This window comes from Rhinichthys klamathensis, unplaced genomic scaffold (genome assembly GCF_029890125.1).
Source record: "Rhinichthys klamathensis goyatoka isolate OS25496 unplaced genomic scaffold, OSU_Roscu_1.1 h1tg000547l_1, whole genome shotgun sequence".
NCBI lineage: Eukaryota > Metazoa > Chordata > Actinopteri > Cypriniformes > Leuciscidae > Rhinichthys > Rhinichthys klamathensis.
In genome coordinates this window covers 186,465-199,821 of record NW_026607018.1, presented here as the reverse complement: position 1 = coordinate 199,821, position 13,357 = coordinate 186,465, and the positions used below count along the sequence as shown (strand labels likewise).

The 13,357-nt window shown below is 40.6% G+C and overlaps 1 protein-coding gene across 2 annotated transcripts in view; it reads left to right on the top strand.

Annotated features, from left to right (window-relative positions):
• Positions 1–13,357, top strand: part of hhat (hedgehog acyltransferase) — a 67,319-nt gene that overhangs the window by 19,373 nt on the left and 34,589 nt on the right. For both annotated transcript variants that reach the window (XR_008804359.1, XM_056238900.1), the window contains exon 9: positions 3,006–3,041. Coding sequence is in view for 1 of the 2 variants with exons in the window: in XM_056238900.1 (XP_056094875.1) it covers positions 3,006–3,041 (36 nt within the window). In the remaining variant the exon portion in view is untranslated. The remainder of the gene's footprint in view (positions 1–3,005; positions 3,042–13,357) is intronic.

Here is a 13,357-nt window from a genome sequence, read left to right as displayed (position 1 = left end):
GACTTGTGTAAGTACATGTAAACACAACGGCCTGCTTCTTTCATGAGGAGGTTTGGCTTCATGACAGCATTGTTTCCAGGCAGACCGTTAAAGAACGTGACGCATGTTTCCCGGAAATCCTGTAGAATTCAACCACATGATGACTTCGAAACAGTGTTTCCAATTTTGTGTGCCATGTGTACCAGACGTTCAGCCAACGGTTTGTTGGCGTGACGTCTGAGGCTGAGACTAGCCCAACCGATAGTAAGAAAATTGCGACAAGTTTCATTGTTTTGGATGAATTGTATGTACAACAGGACAACAAATGCATTGGACAAACATAGTGTTTCTGGGCTTAAACAGTAGAGACATGCACAACTGCATGTCTCCACATAATGGTTTATTAATATAGAGTGGAATTACTTCTGCTTCATCTGTTCTCTTGGCCTTCCCAGATGACTTTATTTCCCTAGAGCTGAAGCACATTTTATCAATAGTTGCTAATGAATGCTGGGAAGAGCTAGAATGAATCAAATGGTCCTGCACAATCTGATTTAGGAGTCATTATGTATTGTAGACCCCAGACCCAATCCATCTCTCTCCAGGCACTCTCTCCCTTTTGTTTTGTCTCTCTTTCTCCAGATGGATGTTTTTTTTGTGGCACTGAAGTTTTTGATAGTTTCTGTGGGCTCATGAAAACTTCATGTCAGGGCTTTCTGACGTGTTAGCAACCATCTGCTTCCATGTGACTGTTTCTCCTCATCCAAGCCGTTTTTTTTTTTTGTTTTTTTTTAAGCCTGGCGGCGCCAACTCTTTACTGCTGTCTCTGGGATCTGGGTTTATTTGGACTCAATAAGCGACAGACTGAACTACATTTGAAAGCCTTATGGCCAGAAAACCGTCTGTTGGTGTCAGATTCCGATTGTGTTTCCTCTAATTGGATGAGATGATGGTTTCTCTCGAGAAATCCATATCATTGTCCACTTCCTCATCCATTTAAACCTTAATCCATTTTTTACTGTGAATTTTAAAATAAAAATTTTGACCCATTCATGCACCCGCCCTTACCAGTTGATCTACAGAGGGATGAAATGTGGATAGATGGATGATGTAAAGTGAGTATAACAATAAGAGAACCTGTGGCTATAGTGATGACTTGAGGACGTCTGTTCACACCTGCTCAGAGGAACAGGAGGAAGAGAAAGTCCTGCAGAGTAACAAATTGAGAGTTACAAAGGGCCAAATCGATATTTTGGCTGTCTTGATGGTTTGATACAAACGACATGTCAAAGAGCGAAAGAGAAACCCTGTGTGATCAGTGAAACAAGAAAGAGCTCAATGTGGCTTTATATTGTATGTTAGAAGCATACAGTATTGGATAAAGTTGAGATCCAAACCTATTAGATGTATAGTTTCTAAAAAGCAGGTTATTTTTGTGAACTATACTTAAATTCATAGATTTATTTATTTATCTTTTATGTATGTATTAAAGGCTTAGTTTCACAGACAGGGCTTATAATAAGCCAGGATTAGGCCTTAGTTTAATTAGGAAATTTAAGTAGCTTTTAAAAACTTGCCTAAGAAAAAAACAATACCGGTGTGCATCTTGGGATAAAACAATGGCACTTGCATGTTTTAAAATATGTCAGTGCATGTTGCTTTCATTTAAAACAGCTCAAACATGCATTTTAGTCTGGGATAGTCTTTTTTATATGATTAATTATTTAGAAGGACATTATTTAGTTTTACTACCCTTGTGAAGTAAATGTATTTATTTACATGATTTTTACTTATTTATTTTTTATAATTTAAATATTAAATATTTAGATAAGAAGGACAATATTTAGTAAGTTTGAGACATTTACATTTATTCATTTAGCTGACGCTTTTATCCAAAGCGACTTACAATTGCTATATCAGAGGTCTCACGCCTCTGGAGCAACTAGGGGTTAAGTGTCTTGCTCAGGGACACATTGGTGTCTCGCAGTGGATTCGAACCCGGGTCTCTCACACAAGGCATGTGTCTTATCCACCCGCCATCACTACATTTTCCTCAGGGGAACTATTAGCTTGTGTTTTACTACCTTTGTGAAGTAAATGTATTTATATTTATTTTTCAAATTTTTATAATTTAAAAAAAAAGATTTAATGATTAAATATTTAGAAGGGCGTTTTTTAGTTTTACTGCCATTGTGACGTACATGTGACGTTTTATGATTTTTCTTTATTTTTATATTTTTTATATTTAGAAGAAAAAAATGTTTTACTACCCTTTTGAAGTAAATGTATTTATATTTATTTTTGTGATTTTTATTGATTTTTTTACTGTTTTTATTTATATTTTACTTTATTTAAAATGACATTATTATTTATTTATATTTATATTTTTAATATTTTATTTTATTTATTTTTAATTAAAAAAAAAACAGAGCCATACCTATGAACAAAATGTCATATAGACTTTGGGATAGTCTCAGGCCAGTAAAAATCTCCGTAGCATCCACCCCAGAACACCCTAGCAACTACATAGCTCACTAAAACCAATTGGAACACTTGAGCAACCAAGGCCCTGACAACCACCTGACCAGTGACACACTAGCATTGTGGTGGCAAGTTTTGCATGCTGGCAAAAATAAGAATAGTTTCATATGACTGCATGAATATTAGTTCTGTCTCCCAGATCAATTTTGTGTGTCCTAGACCTGCCACAAAACCCAGTGTCAGGCTACAGCTCAACTAGTCAATCAGCAAAACTGTTCTGGGATCAGCCGCCTTGAAAAAATGTCTCCCGGTACTACAACCGTTTCAGCAAATGCCAGCATTTGCCCCTAGAGAATCATTAAAATGGTTTCCTCAAGCATCTCATTTATGCCGATTCTCTTCTCTCTTTTTTTTTTTCTGTTCTGGATGTTGACTGATTAAACACATATTTGTGTTGTGTCATGTTCTACAGAAGTGCGTGTGTTACCTCAAACCATCTGTGTTTAACCCCTGAGCTCACTCGTTACTGTCTTTTTGCTTTTCAGACACTTTGACGTGGGACTTTACAAATGGCTCATCAGGTACGATTCCTCAGTTTCTCTTATTTTGAATGGGTGTGCGAGAGAGAGATATTTTGTACTGCTTTGGACACTGTTTTCTCTTGTTGCAAATTGAAAAGCACATGATTAATAATCATAATCAACAATTACACGTTTCGGATACATAACTTTGCCATAATAAACGAACATTCTTGCATCTACTTCCCTTTGTTCTTGCTATTCATATTTTTTTTTTTTCGGCTCTCAAGTTCTCATTTTAGTTTTTAGGAAATTTACTGAAACATAAAACACAAATGAGACCTTTTATAAGGTTCATATTTAGCAGCAACATCCCTTTTTTAACAGCAAAACCATTTAAGCTGGAACATTAGCATACTAGTTGAAGATAAATCCAAAATTACGCAATTATCCATCAAAAGAAGAATGTTGCATTGTTATATAAGCCATTAAGGTTCAGTTTCTTAATGCACTTGTGATATGTGACAATGTGATCTGCAGATTTAGTGCAGTGGAAAAGACTGATGAATATAATAGCCCTGTAAAGAATATAATTTCACCAAATTACTCATTTACATTTAAATATACATGAAAAGCAGTTAATTACATATTTTGGCTCAAAATTATCCAATTTTATGCAGATGAGCTTCATAATATAGGGTGTGTTCCACATACTTAAGCCATCGCTGTTACTGCAAACTGGCAGCCTATAATGAACAGTTTATATTACAGCAAAACACAATGGATAAATTGGGCACTGGTCATGATTGGTCACCCAAGAGTCCAGAAACACGACTCAGCTCAGTCTCTCTCGCTGCGCAGAATGTTCTGCTGTTTGATTGCAAATTTTTTTAAACAAGTAGTTCTCTCTTTATGCCAAATACTGCTTTTTCTGTGATTTGGTTTAGACCAGCGTTTCTCAAAGTGTGGGGTGCGCCCCACTGGTGGGGAATAGAAACATGACAAGTGGGGCGCGACAAACGGGAGAAAATGTGGTAATTTTTGTGCCCATCTCTATTAATTCCTTTATTTATTGAGCATAAACGCAAAAAAAAAACAAAAAAACAGCTACAGATTTAAATGTAAGCCTTACTTAACCTTTTCACACGTAAGTTTAAAAGTTTTTAGAGGCGCCCGTTATTTAGATCGTTTATTCCATGGTGACGCGTCATTGCTTGTCACACCGCAGCCACAATAGCGCTGAATGACTGATTATCTGCTTTTATTTCACAAATTTGTTGGCTATAGCAGGAAATATCTGATATTCCGATTGTCAAATATGAGCAAGTCGATGTGTTTTATTGTTTAAACACCTTAGTTGAGCTATACGCGATGGGCGTTAGTTTATGCCGCATTTTAGAGAATTGGATCTGTTGGATTTAACACGTCAATTTATCCACTTCTCCCGAAATACATGAAAGTAAGTTGCCGGTGAACTGGGAGAAGCATAGAGTAAACTTGAAAATTACTTACACAATGTGGATTTGATATGAATAACACGTGTCGTCTAATTATAATGGAAATATTTATTATTGCCGCTTCCATAGACATAAGTGTGTAGGCTATTTGACAAACTCTTTTTTAAGTAACTTACTTATGTGAATTTAAATGTCTGAAACCTAAAATAAACATTATGTGGTGGAAAACGTCTCCGGTTACTATCGTAACCTCGGTTCCCTTTCAAGGCGGTCACTTCGACATTACGTCATACTGACGTATATGGGAACTCCTCCCTTCTCCATTTTCACTGAAATCTTATAGGTTAACGCCAGCTGGAGACAGCTGGCCAATTGACGCAAAACATGCAAATGCTGACCGGTCCGCGGGCAGTATAAATAGCATGGGCGCGACAATTACGTCAGAATCAAGACTGAACGCTAGCACAGCTGATCAAACGGCGAGCACGGCGGTTGACGTAATGTCTCGTTCCCGCCTCTCAGGGAACCGAGGTTACGATAGTAACCGGAGACGTTCCCTTTCAAGGCGGTCACTTCGACATTACGTCATACTGACGTATATGGGAACTGTATAGAATCCCGCCGTGAGCGCAGTGAAGATAAGCCCTGAACGGGGTCAAGCTACACTCCCACAGGAACAACAGTTCTAAGCCAGCAGCGCCGCTAGGAGCACTCAAAACTGATAGGCGAAACTAGATCAACGTCTGCTCCGGCTTACCAAGTTGCGCATCCACTGCAATGAGGCGAAGGCTGCACTGGACAGGGCAGCAGAACACCATAAGCACTCGAGCACAAGAGCTAACACAGTGTCGACGGCATAGCGGTGACAGCTGCATAACCTTAAGCCACACACAGAGTTAACAGTACGTTGGAACTACTGCGTAATGTGGAAACAGCTATGTAACCTTATAGTCATAACACAGAGTTAGCAGCAATGGTAACTCTGCAACACAGACTACTGCACAGCTGGTGGTCACAGTTTCATGAGTACATTGATAAAACTCACCGAACCCACGACGCTAAGGTGGTGCATCAAACTTGGAACCCTGGCGAATGTTTTCTGAGAAGACAGCCAGCATACCTAAATCCTGTAGGCATTAAGCAACCATTTAAAGCATCGAATTCAGAGAGAAGTCTCTGTATAAAACAGCACGTCCCCAGTACCATCCACCAAGCACACAAACAGCTGGTAAACTGCTGCCAAGTGATCCACGTACATCCACAAATCCCTTACAGGGCCAACATCACTCTGAGCATCGGCATCATGCGAGGCTGAAACTCAGCAGATAAGGCGGGCAGGGATCAACCTGTGCTCTGAACGGTGTAAGCGACTTCGGAACGTAGCTTGGTATCGGACTGAGAGTGACGCTGCAGTCATCAGGTCCGAGACAATGCGACAACATTCACTAGAATGAGCGTAAGTCTCCAAGTGCTTCGCTGGGGCGAGAGCCGGTGGTAAGGCCATCTTAGGGAGAGCTCCGTCTCAGCACTTGTCAGTGTGAAGTGTCTTGCTCAACTAAGGACCCAGCAACGGACACACAAGAAGGTTCCACAGCTTGGGGCTGGGGTGCCACCTTGTAGAACATAGCCGATGTTCTATAGTCAATGTACAGAAGTGCAAATCAACACATAACTGAATGTACATAAACACAGTGCCAGTGGCCGTAGCGACGACAACTGTGAATATACGCAGTTAGAAAATAGCCCCATAATAGCATAGCACCTCAGTAAGCAAACAAACACAGTCATAACTGTAGCTACAACTGTGAATATATGAGTTTGCACAGAATAACCAGTTGCCCTGATAGGAACGGGGCAATATAACAGCGTAGCACATGCACGTACAGCATAGGTCGCAGTTAGCTCCGTATTAGGCTGAAGGATACGGGGCAACACCGCTGCATGAACACATCCATTTGTAAATAAATGCAGCGCCTGTCGCCGTATCGACGGAGACTGTGAATATGCACAGTTTGACTGGGATAGCTGGTTGCACTGAAATACAGGGCAACATGGCAGCATAACACAAGTGAGTAAGGAATAGCGCATCCTTGCATGTACATAACACAGCGTAAGTCGCTGTAGCAACAGAAACTGTGTAGAGACAGAAACTAAGATGCATAGTTAGATTAGGATGGCTAGCAGCACTGAAGGAAACAGGGCAGCTATACAGCATAACACATCCGTTTACGTACATACATCCAGAACTGTGAATATGCACGGTTAGATTAGGATAGCTAGTTTTGCACTGAAGGAAACAGGGCAACAAAATAGCAAAAACACGTCCTTGTACGTGCCGTGTAGTCGCCATAGCGACAGAACTGAATATGCAGTTAGATAGGATAGCTGGATGTTGCACTGAAGGATAGAGGGCAACATAACAGCATTACCCATCAGTGTGCACATATCAAACATCTGAGTGTATAATGCGGTGCAAGTCGACGAAGCGACCGAGACTGCATGAATATGCACAGTTCACATAATGGTCAGTTACGTTAGCAACATAACTGCATAACGCTTCAGTGTGGACACAGATGCAGCGCAAGTCGCCGTAGCGACAAACTGTGACTATGCACAGTTAGATAGGATAGCTAGGTGCACTGAAGGATACAGGGCAACGCGATAGCATAGTCACATTAGTGTGTACATAAACACAGCGTCAGTTGCATCGCACAACAACTGTGAATACGTACTGCATAGTAATCAGAATAGCCATTTGCACTGAAAATTACAGGGCAATATATAATGGCATAAATCCCAACACATAACGCTGTGTAGTGTGTACGTAACACAGCGTCAGTTGCATCGCACAACAACTGTGAATACGTAGTAATCAGAATAGCCATTTGCACTGAAGGATACAGGGCAACAACGCCAAAATTCATAACGCAGTGTACGGTGTGTACGTAACACAGCGTCAGTTGCATCGCAAGACTGTGAATACGTTGTAATCGGAATAGCCATTTGCACTGAAGGATAAGGAACAGGGCAATATATAATGGCATAAATCATACACATAACAGTGCGTAGTGTGTACGTAACACAGCGTCCGTTGCAACGCAACAACTGTGAATACATACGTAGTAATCAGAATAGCCAGTTGCACTGAAGGGTACAGGGCAATATCGTGGCATAAGCATAACACACACATATCAGTGTACATACAGCGTCAGTGGCATCGCACAACTGTGAATCAGAATAGCCAGTTGCACTGAAGGATACAGGGCAATTTATAGCGGCATGAATCATGAACACATATCAGTGTGTAGAGTGCACGTAAACACAGCGTCATTTCATCGCACAACAACTGTGAATACGTGGTAATCAGAATAGCCATTTGCACTGAAGAAACAGGGCAGCATATAACGGCGCAAATCTTAGCACATATCAGTGTGCAGTGTGAACAAACACAGCGTCAGTGGCGTAGCGACAACAACTGTGATTACGTGGTTAAATCAGAATGGCCAGTTGCACTGAGGGATACAGGGCAATATATAAGGGCATAACAGTTAAATCATAGCACATATCAGTGTGCAGTGTGTACATAAACACAGCGTCAGTGGCGTAGCGACAACAACTGTGATTACGTGGTTAATAGAATAGCCAGTTGCACTGAGGGATACAGGGCAATATATAAGGATATAACAGTTAAACCATAGCACATATCAGTGTGCAGTGTGTACATAAACACAGCGTCAGTGGCATAGCGACAACAACTGTGGATACGTGGTAATCAGAATAGCCATTCGCACTGAAAGAAACAGGGCAATATATGACGGCACAAATCATAGCACATATCAGTGTGTAGTCTGAACATAAACACAGCGTCAGTGGCGTAGCGACAACAACTGTGGATACGTGGTTAAATCAGAATGGCCAGTTGCACTGAAGGATACAGGGCAGCCTGACGACATAAGCTGTAAGCTGTGCACCTCCATTACCAGAGCGGGGCGTCCTGACGCGGCGCTCTCCGTGGCCTGTGTCGCCACATTCCCGGTCCCGCCCTCTGCCAACGGTGAAGATCCGGTTCGTTTCGGGTTCGAACCGTTTTGGCGGCCGTAGCCGAATTAGGCGGGACGAGGTGCCGACGAAGAGAGACATCGAGGAAGGCTGGACGTATAGAGATCAAAAAGTTTCGGTTTAATGTCTGGCCGCGGCGAGACTAAATTTTATCTGCTGTGAGAGCTGGGATCGAACACGGGTCTCCCGTGCGACGGCTTTGAGGTTCGCCACTGAGCCACAGGGGGAAACAACCACTTTCGCGCCTTTAGACACAGAGCCATCGCCTTGCCTCGTCTCTCTGGATGCGTCTTCGCATGACTTACCATAGGACGTCGTGAAGACGGAATCTTTCTTGAAGTAGCCTGGCTGTTAGATACCGGGCTAAGTAAAATAATAAAAGTATCCTTTCCGACGAAGCCTATCGCGTCGAGTCCGTCTAGCGAGCCCGCGAAAAGGACCGGAGAGGCGACGGGCAGGTTAAAATGTATCTGCTGCGAGAGCCGGGATCGAACACGGGTCTCTCGCGCGAAGGCTTCAGGTTCCGCCACTGGGCCACAGGGGAGAACGATTGTCAACTCTTCTTTGGGCGTGAGAGGGCCCACCAGCGGCCGCTGGCGGCAGTGGGCCTCATCCCTGCTGATGCCCGGAGTTTATGAGGGCGCGCACTGGTAGACCAGCACGTATGCCAGTCGTCTGTGAGTGCGGCCTCGGTAGATCCTTGTTTGGGTAGAGCGAGTCAATACCGCACATATCTGGCATGTAGCAGCCATCGGATGCGGGGAGGAAACATGGTGAGTAACCTCTATTGCAACTTCCACGATGACTTCAGATAAGACTTCTAGCGTGAAGAAAGAGATTCTGACGTAATTGTCGTGCCCATGCTATTTATACTGCCCGCGGACCGGTCAGCATTTGCATGTTTTGCGTCAATTGGCCAGCTGTCTCCAGCTGGCGTTAACCTATAAGATTTCAGTGAAAATGGAGAAGGGAGGAGTTCCCATATACGTCAGTATGACGTAATGTCGAAGTGACCGCCTTGAAAGGGAACACTGAATAGTTGGGATATCAAGCGGTGAGCGCTCTCCGTCTCTGGCTCAGAAAATATGTGCAGCCTACTACAAAACAGGCTCATTGCAGACACTAAATTAGTTAATCACTTAATTTTGAACTTTCAAAGTGCACCAGATTTATGAATTTATCTTTAAAACGTACAAACTTTTCTTCCGGGGAGCATGCCCCCGGACCCCCCTAGGGGTGCAGAGGTCCACACCACACACAAAATACTGTAGGAAACACAGTAGCTTATATGATAGTCTTCGAAAAATACAAAATACAATTATTATTACAAAAATACCTAAAATACATAAATTATTAGGATTTTACCACCTCCGCCTCGTTTTGAGCCAGGAAAAACCCTGAGATTATTATTATTATTAATATTCTTTTTCAATTTTGTTTTTTCTTTTTGCATGCAGTTTGAGAAGTGACAAAATAGTAAAGCAAAGCACAACTAGTCCACACTTTTATTTTCTCCGTTTCTGAATTTGATGTTATCAGAGGCAAAATACAAACACAATTGCATTATTATTTTTATCTACTGTCATGTTCATGTTTTTAAAATGTCATGTTAATAAAATACATTTTAACTTAAAGCCTAGTTTATTAACATTTTGTTGGGGCAATTGCATGGGGACAGGTGGGGCACGAACCCTTCCCTACCTTCAAAGTGGGGAATGGCAGAAAAAGTTTGAGAAACACTGGTTTAGACTGAGAGGCAGACTATTACCAGTTTGATGTTGCCTTTTCCATGCCGTGCTAAAATATTTTTTAGATTTGTTGTGATATTTGAAATGCAGTTGCTTTTTTCATCAGGTATTGCTTCCAGAAATACCTGATGTCTCAGAATATCCGAGTCTCTGGTATTTCCTTAATGTTACAGACATTATAAACAGCTGTTTATCTGTAAAAATGTTGTAATGTCTGTGAATAGAAAGTTCAGTTCTGATTGTTACTATTATTATTATTATAAATATTATAAATGGCGCTTGACATGCTGCTACATTATTTGCTGTTAGTGTGTAATGTTGATGATGAAGCGATTTCTGATATTAGGGTGTATTTTATGTGTTTTATACGTCTTTGTACTGTATAAGCCTCCATTTCTTTAGTTAGCATGAGTGGTCACTTTCCTGGACAGACAAAAGTCAGACAAATAATTCTCCAGAGCAGCTGGACAGATGTTTTCAAGCGCGCCACTTTTGCTTTAATGATATTTTTCTTTGTGTATAAATACTCTTAGGGACTAGAATAGGTTGGAAAACCTATTGGAATATGGAAACCCTTTAAAAAAACCCTCTTCAGGTCCTGGCGTAACCTTGTATGCTCAGCTGTTGCATTTCCTGACAGTTATTCATATTCTAATGTCCTTCAGCTGTATGGAGAGATCATTGTGGAGGTTTTGGAGAGAGGGCCCAGGTTGTGTTTTTTTCTGTGCTGGGTTTGGTATTGTCAGTCTTTGGCAGGGCTGCGATCTCCACAGACAAAAGATGTTTGATCAGGGTTGTATTAGCATGTATTTAGCGCGAAGAGCATCTTATTCTAATCTATCTCATTTTGGAAATTCGCCAGTCTGTGTGAATATGTACATTGGAAATTAATATTAAATCTGATGCTGCTTGGGGCAATAACACAGACCCAGAAGTCCATAAATTATTTCTTATTTTATTTGAGAACATCAGGGCAAGTGACAAGACACTGTGTCCTGTCCTGCTGTAAATGATGTTTATGAAGCTTCTTACAGAAGAAAATAAATCCAAAAGAACGAGTAAATGCTGCATCAGCCCGAGACCACAACCCACAGCAAATCTTCACGCACTATTCATCACAGATCCATTAAAGGAATGCATGATATATCCATACTATATTGGTTATTTAGGGCCCTATATTAATTCAGTTTTATTTTTTCTCAAATTCTGCGTTTTCTGATTTTTAATGGCTTGACTAAATTGTAATAATAAAAAAGAAGTCCATTAGTTTTCCCTCATCATAGGGCCCTAGTTATTTATCGGTTTATACATACACACACACTCCTGGGCCCAAGAAGAAGAAAAATGGGCCAATCCCATTGGCTAAACAAAATGACTAAATACTAAGCTTAAGCAAATGCACTAATATTAACCCCCTGGGGTCGGCTATCGCGCCGGCGCGATAGGCAGACTTTTTTTCTTATCAGTGCAAAAGAGACTCAAAATACTCTGTTGATTTTAATCTTACATGTAAGTGTTATACATCAGTCGATCCTGTTTAGTGTATATTATTTTTCTGTATACTCACAATAAAAACAAAGTGTTGTGCTTTTTGTCAAATGAAGAAAAATAAACATGATGCGAGTTTTGCCTTCTCTCTGTCAGTGCAGTCCATTCTGAAACGCGTCCGAAAAATTAACTCTAACTCTGCAAATACTTGTCACACAGGCACGAGAGATTTTTCTTTATGAAGCTTGAATTCTCTTCTTTTCAATGAAGTAATTTATATAAAAAACAAATATTCTCAGTTTATGTAATCTGTATGAAAAGAGAGTGCTGTCAGAATTTTTTTCCCCAGCTCATTACACTTCATTACGCGTTAATCTGACACGCCCACGGAGAACGCGCGCTATTCAAACGCAAATGTAGAGGAAAGCCATGACAACGCCCACATCAGCTGTTCCACCGCGGCGGTAAAATGTGGGGTGTATTTGCTACCTTTTACCGCTAAGAGGCGCTACAATCATAGACTCTGAAAAGTGTTCGTTAATTCTCTCTAATGCGTAATCTGCTGCTCATTCAGAGCGATTGAAAGCTGGTAGCAGATGAATTCAACAAGTGAAACGTAGTTAAAATAATTCATTACCACAATACTGAAATTAGGCTGAAATACTGAAATGAAATTGAATAAATAATGAAAACATAAAACATTGCAATAAAAACATTTAGGCTACATCAATGAAGCTTTACAAAAGCATAAGACTTTAACTCTAACAGCGTACAAACGGTGGCTCAGTGATCAACGCATCAACACGAGCTTCAGGGAGCTTCAATCGACCCGAGATCGAATCTCAATGTGGCATACATGTTGTTAACCGATGTTGGCCAACAGCGTTTATATTTTACCTTCTTGATGCTTAAATAGCTAACTGTTTATAACTGTTTACTTATTTAAAGTCAAGAGTTTTGTTTAATTATCATTACAACATAAATTTGCTACATTCCAGTAGAACCGCAGCCGCTGCACAAAGGACACAAACTGATGAAGGAAGATTGTCAGCCGATTGCATCAGAAAATGAAAATGAAGAAGCTCGTCTTTAGTCTGCTAAATTATTGTGTAATGTAAAAGAACACTAAAATTACTTAAGTTTGAAACCAAGTTCGAACATTTCAAGGTTTAAATAAAGTGTTTTTTTTTATTTAAAACAGGGTTGCATCGGGTTTAGAGTTTATTTCTTTTGCGATGCAAAATAAGAAACACTAGGCTAATATTATTCTTGCGACATTTTAAATTTGTATTGCCAAATAAATGACATTAAACAATTAAAACAGTAGGCCTACAAAACGAAAATTGTCCAAAGCAACATAATTAAATTAAAACATGCGTTTTTCTTTGCCTCTCTCGCGCTGAATCTCTTTTTAACAAGTTTATTTAGTCTCCCTCGCTCTCCATATGAAAGAGGAACATTAACACCTAGGCCTATTGTCCTGCGCGCACAGCACTGAACTGTCCCCCAACCCCCCACAGGCTATCGGAGTCTGAGGCTGATTTAACACAAAGAGAAGTCGTAATTCACACTTAAATCGCTATTCTAGACAGTGTTGATAATGAAGGAATTAAATGATTTAAGTTAC